The 20,086-nt window shown below is 39.3% G+C and overlaps 1 protein-coding gene and 1 non-coding gene across 6 annotated transcripts in view; both read left to right on the top strand.

Annotated features, from left to right (window-relative positions):
* Nucleotides 1-20,086, top strand: part of RDX (radixin) — an 85,717-nt gene that overhangs the window by 49,904 nt on the left and 15,727 nt on the right. For 4 of the 5 annotated variants that reach the window (XM_089312426.1, XM_051849641.3, XM_070077871.2 and 1 more), the window contains 4 exons: nt 2,863-3,023; nt 5,022-5,114; nt 8,107-8,349; nt 9,506-9,666. In XM_089312426.1, coding sequence (XP_089168552.1) covers nt 2,863-3,023; nt 5,022-5,114; nt 8,107-8,349; nt 9,506-9,666 — 658 coding nt within the window. Of the gene's footprint in view, nt 1-2,862; nt 3,024-5,021; nt 5,115-8,106; nt 8,350-9,505; nt 11,905-20,086 lie in introns of those variants that run through there. The other variant, XM_089312432.1, reaches the window with a different exon arrangement.
* On the top strand, nt 14,534-14,696 carry LOC127485340 (U1 spliceosomal RNA). The gene has a single exon (XR_007912440.3). It is a non-coding gene; the product is annotated as a U1 spliceosomal RNA (small nuclear RNA).

Here is a 20,086-nt window from a genome sequence, read left to right as displayed (position 1 = left end):
GAAACCCTATATTTCCCGGGTACTTGAGCCATCACTTGTGCTCTCTCCCAGGAAGCTGGAATCAGGAGTGGAGCCAGGACTCAGACCGGATACTCGAATATGGGTTGCAAGCATCCAAATTTGTGGCTTAACCACCCACCCAAACAGTTGTATTTAAAAATAGAAAAAGCTACTTTTTCATTGAATTACAGATAAATAATGCATACCTCTTAGGTGTAAAGCTCAATGAATTTTAACAGAGTGGCTTGGTTATGGGCCTTTGCAGAATGTACTAGTGGATAGATTTGTTTCCCTTTGTCTGCCTTTCAAATAAAATAAAACTTTTAAAAATAATTTAGAAATAGTCTACCTTGTATATTCACAAATTTTTTTCTACAAAGGACTAAATAGTAAATATCAAACTCTACATGGTCTCTGTGCCAGCTACTCAGCTGTGCTATTGCAGTGTGAAAGTAGCTCTTTCTTATACCTTAAGGGGTGAAGGTGACTGTTCTGATAAATTTCATTTAACTGGTAAAAAAAAAAAAGCTGGCATTATGGTCCAGTGGGTTAATCTGCTGCTTGCAAAGTCAGCATCCTGTATTGAAGTGCAGATTTGAGTCCCAGCTAGCTACTCTGTTCCTGATCCAGCTTCCTACTAATGTGCCCAGGAAGGCAGTAGAAGATGGCCCAGCTGCTTGGACCCCAGCCATCCACGTGGGAGACCTGGATGAAGCTCCTAGTATGACCTGGCCCAGCCCTGGTTGTTGCCATTTGGGGAGTGAATCAAATGATGGGAAGATCTATCTTTCCCCCTGTCTCTGCTCTGCCTTTCACTTGGGCCATACCATGGTTTGCTAACCCCTGTTCTAACTCAGTCAGCTGCAAAGAATCAAGGGAATCATTTATGAATATTTAAAACCTTGCATCCTGGAAGACACTGGGATTGAAGTTTTCAGAGTTTATTTAAAAAAAAAAAAAAAAACTAGGTAAAATGTCCCAGAATAGCCTTATCTGCCATTTTTCAACTTGACTTTTACAACAAAGAGGTGTTAGAAAATAATGAATTTTAAAATTTCAGATTTTAACTTTGAACCCAGACTATTTCAATTTTTTTGTCTTAGTACAGAAGAATTTGTATTGTTAGAGAAAAAACATTTTGCTTTTGTTGTAAAATATACATAACACAAAAATTTAACATCTTAACCATTTTTAAATATACGCTGTGATAATAAATACAATCAAAATGTTATTCTTTTCATCTTGAAAAACAAAGTCTCTTCCCTTGAAACTAACTCCTTAATTCCCCCCATCCCATCCCAACAACACCATTCTACTTTCTATCACTGATTTTAACTATCCTAAGATAAGGGAAATCATATAATGTTTGTCTTTTTGTGACTGGCTTATTTTACTTGCTATAAGGTTTGTTCATGTTGGAGCCTATGTCAGAATTTCCTTCCTTTGCGACTGAATAATACCCTTTGTATGTATATACCACATTTTGCTTCTCTATTCATTTGTCAGTAGACACTTAGGTTACTTGTACATTTTTGTTGTTGTCAGTAATGCTGCCATGAATCTGGGTGTACATGTATCTTTTTAAAAATATTTCTTCGAAAAGCAGAGTTAGAGAAGGAGACCTATCTACTGGTTCATTCCCCAAATGACTACAACAGCTGGGACTGGGCCAGGTTGAAGCCAAGAGCCTGGAACTCACCTGAGTCTCCCATGTGGAAGAAGGGGCCCAAACAGTGCACCGCCTTCTGCGGCTTTTCCCAGGCCATTAGCAAGGAGCTGGATGGGAAGCGGAACTCTGGGACTGGAACCATCAGCCATGTGGGGTGGGCGGCTTAACCTGTTGTGCCTCACTGACAGGCCCTACACATGTCTCTAGAGACCATGCTTTCAGTTGTTTTACATATCAGTCAACCAGATGGAAAGATTGATCCTAAGAAAAGTTTATTATTGGTTGGCTTGATTGTTCAGATTTTAGACTGTGAATTTTAAAATGAAAAATCCTTGGGTTTAACTGTGGTAACATCCAGTGTTATACATATTTCATCTTTATAACCAAAAGTACCACAGAATTTGTGTTATTTTATCACTAGCTTTCATCAAAGTGCCATTTTTTTGTTTCCAGCCATTTTGTTTCCAGTGCCATTTTTTTGTTTCAGTGACTCAAAATCTTCAATAACATTACTATTTGGGGTATTTTTTCCCAGATTTTTATATTTACTTATCTAATACAGATTGAGTTTCCCTAATCCAAAAATCCCAATATGCATAAGTGGAGAATTCTGCATCTGACCTCAAGTTTGGGTTACAGTCTAAACACAATGCTGCTAAAATAATTGTATACAATTTCCTTCAGACTACATGTATAAAAGAATTCTGCATTGAGACTTGGGTCCTGCGCCTACATAACGTATTATGTATGTGCAAATACTCTAAAATCCAAAGTCCAAAATGCTTATGGTCACAGGTATTTTGGATAAGGGATATTAAATCTGTATTAATCTGGCTAAGTAAGGATTTACCTAAGTTTTAGAATGTGTTATTTTATAGATTTCTGAAACATGGCAATTTGTCACAACTTTAAATGGAGAGTTTTTTTTTTTTTTTTATTAGAAAGTATGTGCTTCTAGCCTTGCTAGAACTTAAAGATTTTCATTTTTTGGCATTTTGAAATTGTTTAACAGTTTTGTGAAAATTTCTAGGCTTTTGCCAAGTTACAAATGAGATTATATATGCAGTTATGCATGTGCTAAATTTTGAAAATTGTATAGATGAGATTCCTTACACTACTTTAGCTTTTTTGATAAGGAGAATCATTGGAATTAATCATTCTCGGGTTGGGGGTGTGGCACTTCTATTTGACAGAACTAGAAGAACAGACTCGAAAAGCTCTAGAGCTGGATCAGGAACGAAAGCGGGCGAAAGAAGAAGCAGAACGACTTGAAAAAGAGCGTCGAGCTGCTGAAGAGGCCAAGTCAGCCATAGCAAAACAGGCTGCTGACCAGATGAAGAATCAGGAACAGCTGGTAAGGAACGGGCCTAGTTCTTGGAGTGAAAGAATACATGTACCCAGTGAACATTCGTAAAACTATGTTGATACACCTTCTGGAAAGCAAACCAAAGATACAGCTTAGTAACAGAGTAGAAATAAACCTAAAAATTATATTCTTGTCCCAAAAACTCTAAAAATAAAATTCTTAAGAGCTGTTTTTCTACATTTTATATATGGAGCCTGTTGGCAACAGAAGATTTACTCAGACCTTGGACAGGTTCAGCAGTAAGCCAACTGGAGTGTTTTGCTTTAGATAAACTGACACAATATGTTTTGTTTCCTAAAAAGAGAAATAGACATCAGACTTGGCTGGGGTTTGGTTCATTTAGTGGACTTGGAAATCTTCAGGATGCCGGACACTTGGAAGATCCTGGAATTAAATATAAGCTCAGGCATCCACTTGCTTTGGGTCTTTTTTGACTCAGTGCCCTGAGAGCGATGAGGTTGGCGCTGTGGCTCACTAGGCTAATCCTCCGCCTGCGGTGCCGGCACACCGGGTTCTAGTCCCGCTCGGGGCACCGGATTCTGTCCCAGTTGCCCCTCTTCCAGGCCAGCTCTCTGCTGGGGCCCGGGAGTGCAGTGGAGGATGGCCCAAGACTTTGGGCCCTGCACCCACATGGGAGACCAGGAGAAGCACCTGGCTCCTGCCATCGGATCAGCGCGGTGCGCCAGCCGCAGCGCACCAGCCACAACGGCCATTGGAGGGTGAACCAACGGCAAAGGAAGACCTTTCTCTCTGTCTCTCTCTCTCACTGTCCACTCTGCCTGTCAAAAAGAAAAAAAAAAAGAGCGATGATATTCCTTATGGGATTATTGCACAATCAGGTGACATTATTTTGACAAAGTGCTCTTTAATTATAAAGCACTATGTCAGTGTCATTTCTTCTTTTGTAGATTTTAGCAAGTGGCTTGTTTGTTGATAAAAGTGTTGAGTAGCTTGCCCCATGCCAGCAGAGTACCTCGTCACCCCATGTCAGCAGGAAGTAGCTCTAAAGCCAGTTCATCGTCCCTCTACACCTCCTGGACTTTTGAGACTAATGTAATCTTATACAACTCCTGCTTTATCAAAAACAAAAGGGGGGAAGGTTAGTAAAGTTAGGCAGTCTTATCTATGGCACGATCTATATCCTGGACACCATCCTAGGCTCTAGCCCCAGCCGCCGTTGCTGGAAGCCAGGTGGCCACATGGCCCAACCACTGGTGTCAGCTCCAACACCACCCTAATGGGATTTGCTGCTCCTGCTTCCCTGCCTGACCCCGGCAAAGGTTTAAGAGGAACTGTTCCTGAACACGTGGCACTCGCTCTCTTTCTCTCTCTCTAGCTTTCCTTCTCTCTCTCTTCCTTCTTCTTCACTTCCTGTTGGGTTCCCCCAATAAACACTTTCCCTTAAAAAAAAAAGTGATTAGTAGCTAACTTTCACATTTTAAATTCCTTCAACTGAATTAGGGTTAACTGGTCTATGGAATAAAAATCCTTTTACTTTGTGTCCCTATTAGCTATTATCTCAAGGACCTTCTAAGATCTTAAAGATGCTGGCTTTTTTAACATGGAAAGTTATCTCAGAAAACACGTATGACAGCTCAAGTAGGGGGCAGGTGGTTGGCCTATCAGTAGTTAGATTCTCCTTAGGACACTTGCATCCCATAGCAGAGTGCCTGGATTCACATCCTGGCTCTAATCCCAATTCTGCCTTTCTGCTAATGTGTACCCAGGAAGGCAGCTTAAGTGGTTGGGTTCCTGCCACCCTCACTGGAAACCTGGATTAAGTTTCCAGCTCCTGGCCCCGGGCCTTTGCAACCATTTGGATAGTGTACCAGCAAATAGGAGTTCCTTCACTATCTCTTTCCCCTTCTGTCCAGCATTTCTTCCCTCCCAAGTAAAAACTTAAAAATATATTAAAAAGCCCAGGCATGTATGTTAAAGTTTTGTTGGCTCAACATGTCATGTTAGTAACTGCATTGTTCATTTTAGGCAGCAGAACTTGCTGAATTCACTGCCAAGATTGCACTTCTAGAAGAAGCCAAGAAGAAGAAGGAAGAGGAAGCTACTGAGTGGCAGCACAAAGTAATCATCTGTTTGTTCATTTAGTATCTTATTTAATAGTTATTTTGTTTTCAGCCATATGCTGACTTGTAGAGAAGAAGGAATGTAAAATGAATGTAAGCTAAGTACTGTGGAAACACAGAAGAGGTGATTAATTTCTTTGAAAATATGGCAAAGGTTGGGAAACCCATGCATATTTAAACTGGTCTTCACTAATGTATTTTGAGGGACTGAACGTTCCAGACAGCAGACTCAGTGAGTACAGGGAGTATGAATATCCATGGTAGATTTCAGGACAGCCATCAAATAACTAGAACTTCAGGCTTAGAGCTGTTGGGGGCTGGCTTTGTGGTGCAGCAGGCTAAGCTGCTGGTATCAGTGCTGATTGGAGTCCTGGCTGATTGGCTTCCAGTCCAGCTTCATGCAACTGTGCCTGGAAAACAGCTTCTAGAAGATGGCCAAAGTACTTGGGGCCCCTGCCAGCCATGTGGGAGACCTGAATGGAGTTCCAGACTCCTGACTTCAGCCTGGCTTAGCCCCCACTGTTGTGGCCTTGGGGGAGTGAACTGGTGGACAGAAGATTGTCCTACTAACTTCACCTTTCAAATAAATGACTTAGTCTTAAGAAAAAAAATGTTGGGAGAGGGGTTTGGTAAGTTAGATAATTGTGAATTAAGTTGAGAAAGGTTTTAAGTAAATTCCCTGCCAAAGCAAGGCAGCAAGGAGTATCTGTAGACAAAAGAGTTCCTGAAGATTTTAAAACAGATCGTAACAAAATTAAATATGATTTTATAAAAAAAGCTCAGCAGTCAGTATGAAGAACAGATTATGATAGTGGATTCTTAAAATACCCAAACTATAGACATAAGAATGAGAATATAGAGTAACACGAAGAGTTGAGACATTTTATGATATTCTCAGAAGAGTGTGGCAGTAGATGATTGAATGTGAATTAGAGGGGTGCAGTTAATGATGCTGAGGATTTATTTATTTATTTGAAAGGCAGAGTTATAGACAAAGGGAGAGACGAGATCTTCTATCCCTTGGTTTACTCTCTAAATGGCCATAGTCACTGGGGCTGGGTCAGGCCAATGCCAGGAGCTTGGGCCTTTAGCTTCTGGTTTTTCCAGGTGCATTAGCAGGGAGGCAGCTGGAGCAGAAGTGGTGCAGCTGGGACTTGAACCAGTGCCCATATGGAATGCTGGAGTTTCAGGCCTTGACTTCACCAACGGTGCCTTAAATCAGGCTTTAGTTGCAGGAATGGGGCATATAAGATAATCAGAGTTCACTAGAAAATTTACACTCACAGATCATACATATGTATATGATTAATGCTACAGTAAAATGTGCTTATCAAAGAAAATGGCTTTCTTTCAGTCTTACATTTTCTTTATAGCAATTTAAATTGTATTATAAAGTTTTTTAGTACATGAAAATCATGTATAGAGGCTGGCACTGTGGCAAAGCGGGTAAAGCTGCCGCCTGCAGATCTGGCATCCCATGTGGGCACTGGTTCAAGTCCTGGCTGCTCCACTTCCGACCCAGCTCTGCTGTGGCCTGGGAAAGTGGTAGAAGATAGCCCAAATACCCGGATCCCTGAACCTGCCTGGGAGACTTGGAAGAAGCTCCTGGCTTTGGATCAGTCCAGCTCCGTCTGTTGTGGCCATTTGAGAGGGAATGACCCAGCAGATGGAAGACCTATCTCTCTCTGCCTCTACTTTTCTGCCTTCGCAATAAATATTTAAAAAAAGAAAATATGTATAGATAAGAGTACTTCAAAATGTTGATGGAAAAAATGCATTGTTACAAACAAAGTAGAAATCCACGTACATTCATGCTGTTCCTTTTGTCAATTTGCATTTCATCTAATACTAGATTATACTCAGAATGAGTCAATTTATCCAAAACTCTTTTTAGCTAATTTTTCAGACCAGCGTTCAGAGTAGGGCTTTGCTCTAACTTTGTCTTACTGTGTGACAGTCGTCTTTTTTTGAAGTGGATTTGTTAAAGGGAACTGCAGAATGTCCTTTCTGTATAGGGTTACTTACGATGTCATTCAGCTTATCCCTTTATTCCCTAGAATTTCCTGTAAACTGTAATAATTTATACCTAGAAATTTGAAGAATTTAAATGAAAGTTTTAGCTACAGTATATTATAGATAAGACTTCCATATAATTTATTATCCAAACTGGAGCATTTGTGAAAGTATAAGGGAGTGTTATTAATCATTACACCAGGACAGCAGTGAGCACAGGACTGTACTAGGCAAACAGGGATAATGTGATTACTGGGGTAATTGGTGTTGTTGAGTATTTGTATCATATCTGAAGATACTTATGTCAGTAACCCACTTATAGCAGTTTTAATCAATCATTAGATTACAGTAGTGGCAATTTATTCCACTATTGTATGGTTATATTTTTCCTCTAGTTGCTCTTATGTAATCTAATGATTTTTTTTTTTAATATTTATATTTGAAAGGCAGAGTTAGAAAAGGGGATAGACAGATCTTCTATCTGTTGGTTCACTCCCCCAAATGGTCACAATGACCAGGGCTGGGCCAGGCCAAAGCTAGAATCCTGGAACTCCATCTGGGTCTCCTACATGGTTGGGAAGGACCCAGACACCTGGGGCATCCTCTGCTGTCATCCCAGCGCGGTAGCAGGGAGCCAGCTCGGAAGTGGAGCAGCTGGGACTCTTAAGGAATGCCAGTGGCTTAACCTGCTGGACCACAACATCTGCCCTTAAATGTGGCATTTTTATATGAATATCAGTGTCCTATCAACTGTAACAGTTTTAGCAACAATTGATAATCTTTGGCAGAATTTTATTAGGTTTGCAAAATTGTAATTTAAAAATTGTCTTTTACATTGTATCATTTTTCTGATAACAGACCTTTCATTGATGGGGCCTGTTTTCATTACTCTGAAATTGTCTGTTATGAAGATAATTTGATTTTTTTAAAGAGCAGTTTTCAAAGTAAGTTGCTAATCATTTGTTTTTAATATTCAGGCTTTTGCAGCCCAGGAAGACTTGGAAAAAACCAAAGAAGAGTTAAAAACTGTGATGTCTGCTCCCCCTCCACCTCCACCACCACCAGTCATTGCTCCAACAGAAAATGAGCATGATGAACATGATGAGAATAATGCTGAGGCTAGTGCTGAATTATCAAATGAAGGGGTAATGAACCACAGAAGTGAGGAAGAACGCGTAACAGAAACACAGAAAAATGAGCGTGTTAAAAAACAACTCCAGGTATTTAGAATTACTGTTGTGTGCACATTTAGAATATTGTTTGTGTTTTCTGCACTGAACACATACTTTTCTTTTAAAATAATAATTTTGTAAGTCTAACACTGGCTGGCCTTGTGATTGGTATGTCCTGTTGTCATGGTTTTTTTTTTGTTCATTGCATGACCTCATTAGCAAATACTTGTTAGCTTTGTTTAATGAGGCCTTAATTAGTGAGTTGCTTAATTATAGCTTGACCCATTAGTGTGTTAAAAGATAAATGTAGTTTTAAAACAATGAAGTATGGATTGAATGATGGTAACATTTGACTACCTGTAAGAGGCTATGTAATTTGAATTTTCTTCAGATTTGGTAATGTACATGAGGTCAGAATAGTAAATTTTTTTTTTTTTTTTTGACAGAGTGGATAGAGAGAGAAAGGTCTCCCTTTTGCCATTGGTTCACCCTCCAAGGCCGCTATGGCTGGTGCGCAGTGGCCAGCGCACCGCACTGATCCGAAGGCAGGAGCCAGGTGCTTCTCCTGGTCTCCCATGGGGTGCAGGGCCCTAGCACTTGGGCCATCCTCCACTGCCTTCCCGGGCCACAGCAGAGAGCTGGCCTGGAAGAGGGGCAACCGGGACAGAATCCGGCGCCCCGACTGGGACTAGAACCCTGGGTGCTGACGTCACTAGGTGGAAGATTAGCCTAGTGAGCCGCAGCGCCGGCCCAGAATCGTACATTTTAATGAGAGTATTTCTGAAAACTTTATTTTTTAATTGGTAAGGTCTAAGAAAATGAACTGACAGTTGCAATATGTTTGTTAAGACTTGGAGAAAGCCTTCCTCATGATATAAATTTTAGAATAATAGCAACATAAAGTCTATTTTGAATGTTTAAGTCATTTGAAGTATTGGATGAGAAAGCAAAGAAATTTAGAATAATCAGTAGATACCATGGTTGATGAAAGCAGAAATGAAGGGCCATGCTATTCCTCCCTAACCACTACCAGCACCATTAATTAGGGAAAGTAAAAAAACCTACATACTTGATAAAGAAAAATTACACACTGAAAGTTTTAATCCATTAAAAAATTTTTATATATGTATTTTTGTAACTTTAAAATTTTCAAATTTAAAAAAAAATCTAAGAAATAGTCATATTTGTTGTTTTTTAAATATAGGCATTAAGTTCAGAATTAGCCCAAGCCAGAGATGAGACCAAGAAAACACAAAATGACGTTCTTCATGCTGAGAATGTTAAAGCAGGCCGTGATAAGTACAAGACTCTGCGACAGATTCGACAAGGCAATACAAAGCAGCGTATTGATGAGTTTGAAGCAATGTGAGAACTGTTCCTTTGCATACATGTTCTTCATAAGCTGAACCACCATCAGAGAAAAGCAGGCCTTTGCAGATGTGATGGAGTGCATCCCACCTTGCCAAAGCACTTAACACCAGTTTGACTGTGGTGGCTAAATGAAAAATTTAAGGGGAACTCTTCAACATTAAGGCAGTGTGCTGTTGTGTTTGGTTTTCTTTTGGGCCAGGGAATGGAGAACAGTGATCTATCACCTCCTTTCACATTGTCCATTTTCCATTTTTCTGTTGAAAATTAACACTAATTATCATGTCTGATGAATGTGTATGTGTGGTTTGAGCACTTTCTACATTTTAAAGCATAATTGGTGAGATTTTAATGGGTGTTTAGAGCGCTCTGTTTTCCCTTGCCCCTTCTATATTTAATCTGCATGCATTTCCACATTCTCTCGCACTTGCATTTTTTCAGTGTGCCCTTCTCATATCCTGCCATGATACAGATCATTGGAAATGATGGCAGTAGCAGAGTGGATAGTCTTTGATCATTGTGTAGGAGGTGTCTATGAATAATAAAAGGAATTAGAATGTTTCGTGCTACAGTGCAGCTATTCCCCATTTAATTTGCAATATTGGGTGTTTGCTTAATCACAGTCATCTTTAACAGCTAAACTGGTTGGCGTTTCATCTCCTGAAGTCCATTTATGTTTTTTGTTGCCTGCCGCTTCAGAGATATAGACAACAAATTTTTTAGGACAGCTTCTTGATGAAATATTACTCGCAAATAAGTTGTCTGAAAGATTTGAAAAGTTTTTCATAGATTTTTTTAAGAAAATCAAATGTTTAATAAAAGAAAATACACATTTGTTGGTAGTTTATTTTATTCACTAAAACAAAAATCCTGGACCTTTCTGGAAGGGCAGCATCTGAAAACATCAGTCCCAAGAAGGGGACAAGAATACTACCTCACTGTTACACCTGCGGTGACTGGTTGTTCCAACCCGATGGAGTGTGTAAGCTGTACGTTGTATAATATTATGTGACAGTCTTAATCATGAAGGAATACTTTTTTGAGATTTCATTTTCTTTCTGAATACCTGAGTGCTAAATTAACTGCCTTATTGTTGAATTGAACTGTGGGATTCTGATTTGTATTAAAATTCAAAGCTTTCACTGGTATACTATCTTCCTGGAGGAGTGTGGGGTGTGTGTGTATTTGTGTGTCTGAGAGAGAAAGAGAAATTACCCTTGTAGCATATGAAGAATGTCTGTACCTTCATCTCTTGGTATCATAGTTAACATAATCATACTTGGTTTCTAAATCACTGTGCTTATTTTTTTATTCTAAATTTTGGTTAATCCTATTTTAGATATAATTTTAGATTATATTAATTTGTTAAGACTTACTGAAGAAATCCTCCCAGTTAGAGAAAAAAACGTTGTGATACTTTTTTGGAAAACACCTAGATTTGAAGATATGGAGAGCCTTGTTTTCTCTGTGTGGTTCAGCTACTTTCCATTTGGTATTATGCACTCAAATTTACATTTATCTGTTAAAATTGCCATTTTATTAAACATTTTTTCATGCACAGTCAGTTGACTTTGTGTCTGAAAATATCTCGTGCTTTATTTTGCTGACTTTAAAAGGATTAATCTGGGCAGACATGAAAAGGAAAAAGCTGCATTTAATATATTTTTTTGACTTTGTAGGACAAAAGATAACTGGTTAACTTGAAGTGGCTGTTGCTCAATGGTTATACACATGCTTCAAAACTGTGGGCAAGAATCAGGGGGCCTGATGGTGGAGCCCACTCTCCAGGCTTTGAAACTTAAGTTTCACTTTTCCAAAGCATTAAAAATTGCCATAATAGGTGAAAACCTGGACTTTCATTTTCTTCGTTTTGAATTATGTGCACTACCACTGCTACACCACTTTGATACAGTGTTGAAAAACTACCAGTTATATTTGCTGTTTATAATCTATTTGTAGATTAGGATTAAAATGGATTAAATCCATTTTTAAAGCTGTGTGAATTTTTCCAAACAACCATTTGCAATATGGTTTTCGTAGTGACTAAAAATCAACTATAATTTTTATCATTAGCAGTTGAGCACATGTTTATATTACAATGTAAAAATACACTAATGAGTATTTGGCAAATTCCAATAGGCTTTTACCATTAGCATAATTTTGTGTTGTACAATTAAATTACATCTCTAATTTTGGATAATATTCATTGGTTAACAATAAAGTGACAAAAACTCATGCCTTAAAGGTCCACTGTTGTTATTTTACATGGATTTTTCTATGTTTCCTGAAAATTATAGTCACTGTCAGAGCCATGCATCATCACTTTTGAAATCTAAGAAGTGGATAGGAAAATTTATAGTAGTAGTAGACTGACACGTACCCCTAAATGAAAACCTTTTGGTTTGGAAGTAACAGTGATTAATTCTGTGGAAGAATTGATTGTCAGCTGATGGTGATTTAGGGTTTCTAATTATGGCTTTTAAGGCACAGCTTTTAGTTTGTCTTGATGCAGATGCAGTTTCACTATCAAATTCATTTCACTCTAAAATTCTAATATTCTTAAGGAACTGGATGCGAAGTGCATTTATTTAATGTATATTATTTTCAGCCTACATTACAGCAGTTACTATAAGTCTGTAGATTAACTGCCTTTTAAAAAGCTTGCTTACTAATTATCATCTATTCTTAAACAAGTGATACATCAATTCTAAAACAGAAAAAGCCCTGTGTCTTCGCAGTTTATAGTAATACTCAACTGTCACCTGATTTCTGTTCTCAAGGCCAGAAACATCTGGTGTCAAAAGAGGATTTTTATATACTGTTGTGCTTTATATTTAGTTTGTCTCTAAGAACTAGAATTATCACTTATAAAATTACCAGACTTTTTTTGCAACTTTTTTTTTTTTTTTTGACAAGCAGAGTTAGAAAGGTCTTCCTTCCGTTGGTTCATGTCCCCCAAATGGCTGCTACGGCTGGCGCGCTGTGCCAATCCGAAGCCAGGAGCCAGGTGTTTCCTCCTGGTCTCCCATGCGGGTGTAGGGCCCAAGCACTTGGGCCATCCTCCACTGCCTTCCCAGGCCACAGCAGAGAGCTGGACTGGAAGAAGAGCAACCGGGACAGAACCGGTACCCCAACCAGGACTAGAAGCCACAGTACCGGCGCCGCAGGCAGAGGAGTGATCCGTGGCGTTGGCTGCAGCTCATTCTTGTTTACCATTAGAAGGGTGTTCAGGGTATAAAAACCATTATTAAATTATTAAAAACCATTCCTACCTACATTATGTCCCAATTTTTATCACCTTGTTGCTTGCTGATTTTTAATAAACTTTTAAATTCCAAAAGCATCCCATTCTTTGCACAATAAAAAAAAGTCTTTAAAAGGCTTGAAATAAAATTATAAGGAATTAATGTTAGCATTAATTTACTAAAAAAGCTTAGACATCATTGAGGAAAAAGTTAAATGTGGAGCTGCAATGATAGTTTTAAGTTTATTTTAAATGAGAACTGTATTTACATCTTTTGTGCTTTAACTACAAATAATATACCTATCATATTTTAATGTCTATCACATAGGATGAATTTCAAAAACTCAGTGGATTCTACAGATGTTTGTGGTATCATAAAATCTGGCAATCCAATTTCCTTCTAACACTGTTAGGTTGGAAAAATAGGCTCAAAACTGATCCATATGTCGAAGGTTATCACATTATCATCCTTTTCTTCAATTAAGTAATTTTAACTCCCACTTTTTCGTTAGTACATCAACTTCTTAATATGTTTATGTCAAGATTTTAAGAGCTGCCATTTTCCCTGTAGCAAGACCATGAGTCCCTATTTTATTTCCTTAATACTTTGACCTCCTTTAAATTCTTCATGTAAGAGTTTTCTGATTTGGGTTTGCATACACTGCTTTAGAAAGGGAAGTATCCATCATTATTTCCTACAGAATTTTAATGTTAAAGATGGGAACTAAGACTATTAACAGGTTAGTGTTTGGCTCTATAGTAGCCACTTAGAGGTACCAGGCTATTTACTTAGCAAATTCAGTTTAACATATTGAGGCGTTACAGGTAAGATTTAGAATGACTTGTTGACCCTTTGTTTTGGTCTGTCATAATGGAAGTTCAAACTTTATCTTAGCTGTTAGATCATTACATTTTTCTATTACAATAATTTAAAACGGCAGTGCAATATTGCTGATTTGTGTTATTTGTATGCCCAGATTCCTCCATGCTGTTGTAGCTAGCACCAGTTGCTTCCATCCATGCAATTGTTATTTTTATTACTCTGATTGTTCTTAACTTTTATTTTAATGATCATTTTAGAATTTTGGATTCATTTTGATATTTATGCATGTCACTTAGTTCCTAAAAACAGTGGTACTGATTTTATAAGTAAATCTTACAGCCAAATGTCTATTTTCCTAAATGGGATCAGGGTCTCTTGAGATTATTTGATATTAAGCGAAGTTATTTCTTTGGATGAATGAAGTATATGAAGGTCTTGCACTGTATTATATAATGTATGCCACGATATCTATCCCTTTTATTTTTTAACAATTTTTTCCCGACATTTTAAAATGTTCTGATCTTATTTTAGAACTAGGAATGCAAATATTTCTTAGACTCAATCAGGCAGTTTCTCCTCCCTTCATTTTTTTAATGTATTCTGAAAAATCTATGAAATGAAAATTTTAGCTCTTTTGGCTTAAAGTTGCATGACGAATTAAACTACTACAACAAAAGGAAGACCATTAGCAGGAAACAGTGACGAACAGAATGAATACTCAGGTTTCTCAGATGTCTTGTTCTTGGGTAACCTACTTAATTTTCCTTTTATAGGTGAAATTTTAAATAGAGGTTAATATGCTTACCTGGCAGGGGAGATACCATGATCATGAAGGTGGTTTTCCCAGGGTGACCCTCATCCATTGCACCCCGGATGGGCTGGCCCCCGCGATTTCCCTAAATGCAGGAAACTCGACTGGCATCATTTGTGGTAGTAGGGACTGCGTTTGCACTCTCCCCTGAATAACAACAAACAACAAAATAGAGGTTAATAAAGATAAAATATTATGAAGTTTTCCTTTGGTTTGTCAGTCCTACACCAAACTTAACCTAATCAAGTATAATGTCTGGTGATACCTGTGGTAAATACTGAGAAGTTGAATGGAGTTAGAGTTTTCAGTTGAATCATGTTTCTTTTCAATCAATGTAACATAAGATTTGCCATCTTAATCATTTTCAAGTGCAGAGTTCAGTTGCCTTAAGTACGTTCGCAGTGTTGTGCAACCATCAGCACTCTAAACTTTTCATCCTTCTTCTTCCCTGGTAAACCACCGTTCTCCTTTTGCTTCTGAATTTGTTGTTTCTGGGTACCTCATCAAAGCGAATTCATAATGTCTGTCCTTTTGTTTGTGACTTAATGTTTTCAAGGTTAATTCATTTAACCTGTGTCAGGGTTTTCCTCTTAGAAGTGCATAACCCATTGTAGGTATATTCCACATGTCTGTCGATTTGTAGGTCCCTGCTCATTTGGGTGGTTTCCACTTTTTCAGTACTGTGAATAATGCTGCCGTGAATACTGGTGTACAAATTCTGTTAGATTTCTGCCTTCAGTGCTTTGGGGCAGAAACCCAGAAATGGAATTGCTGGATAATAAGGTAATTCAGTGTTAAATTTTTTGAGGATGTTTTATACTATTCTCCACAGCAGTTACAGCATTTTATATTAACAGCAATGCACAAAGGTACTCATTTTTCCTTAGCCTCACCAACAATATTTTCTCTCTGTGTGTGTGTGGTTGTTGTTTGCTTCCTTTTTTTTTTTTTTTTTTTTTTTGACAGAGTTAGAGACAGAAAGATCTTCCTTCTGTTGGTTCACTCCCCAAATGGCTGCTACGGCTGGCGCGCTGTGCTGATCCGAAGCCAGGAGCCAGGTGCTTCCTCCTGGTCTCCCATGCAGGTGCAGAGCCCAAGCACCTGGGCCATCCTCCACTGCCTTCCCAGGCCACAGGCGAGAGCTGGACTGGAAGGGGAGCAGCTGGCGCCACAGGCGGAGGATTAGGCTAGTGAGCCGCGGCGCCAGCCTGCTTCCTTGCTTTTGATAATAGGTATCCTGGTGGTGAAATGGTATCTCATTCTGGTTTCGATTTGCATTTCTGTAAATTTCCCACATCACAAAAGATGTTAGACATCAGTACTATTGGTCATTTGTGTATCTTTGGAGAAATGTCTATTCAAATTTTGTTCATTTTTCATTTGAATTAAATTTTGTTACAGGGTCCTTAATTTTGAGGAGTCAATATTTTTTTTGAAAGGCAGAGTGATAGGAAGAGACAGGTATCTTCCTTCCACTGGTTCATTCCCCACTTACTTGCAGTAGCCAGGGTTAGACCAGGTAGAAGTCAGAAGCCAGGAACTCCATCTGGTTTTCTCACATGGGTGGCAGGAACCCAACTATCTACCACCATCATCTGCTCCCTCCAGTTACATTAGCAGGAGGCTAGACAGAAAATGCTGAGTTGCTAGGACTTGAACCAAGCTGGGAGATACAGGATGTGGGCTTTGCAAGGAGCGGTTTTATCCATTGCTCCACTATGCCTGCCCTTAGGAAACTGGATGTTAATCTCAAATGTGTTAGCTCCAAGTATTTTCTCCCAGGTTTTGGGTTGCCTGTCAGTAGTTAAGTGTCCTTTGGTTGGCAAAAGGATTTAATTTTGATGTGTCACATTTTTTTGTTGCTGCCTATGCTTTTGGTTTTGTTTAAGAGGGAAAAATGTCTCTAATGAAGATTATTACTGAAGAGGAGATGACATATAGTGGTCAGTCTGGAGTTGATGGAGTTAAGAAAAGTCAGTAGAACAGAGAACCTGGGTTGCTGTATTCTGACCAGGCTAGGGTAGGTTTGGTCAGTTACTTATGGAGCTTTGAGTCCTGTGCTGAGGTGGTTTAGTTTGATTTATGGCTTTCGAGAGGCACAGCTACAGAATGGAACAGTTACTAAACCTTGCTCAGAAAAGAGAATTCATGTAGCCTTGTGTGAGATACAGTGCAAAGTGCAGAGACTGCAAAAACAAATACGTATACTGTGGTTAGTCTGAGAAAAGGCAGTGGCTGCAGCTTTGGGAATAAACATTGTTAAGAATTTGAAGACTATATCTCTAAATCTAACTTGCTCTCTTGTTTGCTACATGTAAGTATACTTTCTCTTGTGCTTGTTTCCTAAATTACCTCTTGGGACACTTAAGACTTTCTCTTCCTTTATTCAATAACTTTTGGGGGATGGGTTTTGTGGGTTCTTTTGTTTAAGATTTATTTTATTTATTTGAAAGAGTTGCAGACAGAGGGAGAGATCACCCATCTGCAAGTTCACTCCCCAGATAGCCACAATAATGGCCAGGGCTGGGCCAGGCAGAAACTCCATCTAGAATCTCGTTCCAAATCTTACATGCTCCAAGTCTTCCTTGACTTTGAATAACTGATTTCATAGTTCTGGATCGGATTGTCTGATAGTATTTTTCTGGAATCACCTACGGATGCTTTCATGCCAGATGTACTGTCTTCCCAGAAGTGTTACTGAAAGGATTAGTATCTGTGCTTTTGGGTTACTAGTACTTGTTTATAGTGGAAAAACTTACATTAGAGTGGAGCTTAAAACAGTTTTATTCAACTCCTTCCTACTTAGATGATCCTGATGTAGAGGCTTTGGGTAGAGTGGGCAAGTTAAAGGGGGTTTGGATGAAGTAGGGGAAGCCTGGTGTGGTTCATTAATTGTAAGATACTGATATCTGATGTTGATAAAATTAAGAGGCAGTGACTGGAAGAAATCTGAAGGGTGTTTTCAAACAGACTTCAGCAATTAGCCTTTTAGGTCATTTTAAGTGGTTACAGCCACCAATACACCACTCTGAAGATTATCTCAGAACACAACATGCCCAATTATAACTGGTTACAACAGCTTCTGCAAATCTTTTTAAGTTGAGGTTACTCGATTATGCTCATCAACATGGCTTTTGATCAAGATATGCTGTGGTTCATCTGCTTATGCCTAAATGGTCTCAGATGTTTTCTTCTGACTTGCTTATTTACCTCAGTTCCTAATACAAGTTACGATCTAATTCTCAATTGTAGATCATAAGGGTTGAATATTGGTAGATGACAGTCTTGGTAATCAGAGAGGCAGATGGCCTTTCACTAATTGTGAAATGCATCTTACAAATTATTGTTAGGTAGATGAAGTATAGAATTTTACAACTTTTTAACTAGTGTATTTTAAAAGCATTTCCATTGAAAGATGTAAAATATATTCAATAGTCTGTTTACTTTTTATTTCATTAATATTTACAAATGTTAGTCATATTAGCACATTGGATTTTTTTTAAAGATTTATTTATTTGAAAGAGTTACACAGAGAGGGGAGAGGCAGAGAGAGAGAGAGAGGTCTTCCATCTGATGGTTCACTCCCCAGATGGCTACAATGGCTGTAGCTGTGCAAATCCGAAGCCAGGCGCTTCTTCTGGGTCTCCCACGTGGGTGCAGGAGCCCCAAGAACTTGGGCCATCTTCTGCTTTCCCAGGCCTTAGCAGAGAGCTGGATCGGAAGTGGAGCAGCCAGGTCTGGAACCAGTGCCCATATGGGATGCCGGCGCTTCAGGCCAGGGCGTTAACCCACTGCGCCACAGCGCCGGCCCCCACATTTGGGTTTCTTAACTGTCAGAAATAAACTGCAGATGGTTTATCTAAGCTAAGAAATACTAACATCTTTTAAAAGAAGCTGATCTTACTTCTGAACACTGTTGTTGGTGTAGCAGTTAAGGTGCTGCTCGGGACACTTACATCCCATAGCAGAGTGCCTGGGTTCGAGTCCTGACTGCACTCCTGACTCCAGCTTCCTGCTACTGTGCACCTTGGCGGAAGCAAGTGATGCTCAGGTAGGTGGATCCCTTCCACCCACGTGGGAGCCCTGGATTGAGTTCTTGCTCCCAGCCCTTGCTGTTGCAGGCAGTGGGGGAGTCAATCAGCAGGTGGAAGTTCTCTCATTGTCTCTTCCTTTTTTTTTTTTTTTTTTAGGTAGCAAGGGAAGGCATCATTCTGCCAATCCTTCTCATAGCTTTATTTTATATTCTTTTTACACATACTTTTTTTCCTCTCAGATTTTTAAAAATGTTGGTAGTTATAAAATTGAATCCCTGCCATTTAGTAATTTTATATAAATTTTTAAAATAACCTGAGGTATGTCTCTATTTTTTAAAAACTTGAGTACCAGAGAATCCAAGGTCTAAAATTAGACCTTAAATCTCTGGATATAGTTTAATGTACTGGACAATGGTGCCTTCTAAGCTCTTATTTTAGGGGTAAATACATGAATTTGGAGGGCATGGGTTGTATCAAAGTTTTTTTTTAAGATTGATTTATTGGGGCTGATGCTGTGGTGTAGTGGGTAAAGCTGCCACTTGTGGTGCCAGCATCCCATATGGGTGCCGATTCGAATCCAGCCTGCTCCACTTCTGATCCAGTTCCCTACTAATGTGCCTGGGGAAGCAGCAGAAGATGGCTCAGTTACTTGGGTCCCTGCACACAAGTGGGAGACCCACAAGAAACTCTGGGCTCCAGGCTTCGGACTGGCCCAGCTCCAGCCATTGCAGCCATTTGGAGAGTGAACCAGCAAGTGGAAGATCTCTTCGTACTCTTTCAAATAAATCTTTTTAAAAAATGTATTCAGGCCGGTGCCGCGGCTCACTAGGCTAATCCTCCGCCTAGTGGAGCCGGCGCACCGGGTTCTAGTCCCGGTCGGGGCGCCGGATTCTGTCCCGGTTGCCCCTCTTCCAGGCCAGCTCTCTGCTGTGGCCAGGGAGTGCAGTGGAGGATGGCCCAGGTGCTTGGGCCCTGCACCCCATGGGAAACCAGGAAAAGCACCTGGCTCCTGGCTCCTGGCTCCTGCCATCGGATCAGCGCGGTGCGCCGGCCGCAGCGGCCATTGGAGGGTGAACCAATGGCAAAGGAAGACCTTTCTCTCTGTCTCTCTCTCTCACTGTCCACTCTGCCTGTCAAAAAAATAAAAAAAAAATAAAAATAAAAATAAATGTATTCATCCATTTGAAAGAGCATTACAGGTTGTAGCTTTACCTGCTGTGCCCCAATGCAGGGCTCCTATATCAAAGTTTTGTATAACAAATATGTCTGTTGAAAAAGTAGTTTTGAATCTTCAGAGGAGGTTATTGGTATGCAGATTTTTGAAATGTTCTCAAACATTAGGCTTTCTACATCACTAGTATCATGTATGTAGGTAGGAAATAGTTCTGTGCCATTTCTTATATTTAAGCCATTATGTATTAGCTCTTAGACAAAGGATTTTCAATTTAATGGTGTTATTTATAAAAGGAATGCTGAGATGGAAGGCAAGGAGGCATGGTTCTTTT

This window comes from Oryctolagus cuniculus, chromosome 1, assembly GCF_051225735.1.
Source record: "Oryctolagus cuniculus isolate XC-2025 breed Fujian yellow rabbit chromosome 1, ASM5122573v1, whole genome shotgun sequence".
Lineage (NCBI taxonomy): Eukaryota > Metazoa > Chordata > Mammalia > Lagomorpha > Leporidae > Oryctolagus > Oryctolagus cuniculus.
The sequence above is the reverse complement of the archived record's forward strand: the minus strand, read 5'-3'. Positions and strand labels throughout refer to the sequence as shown.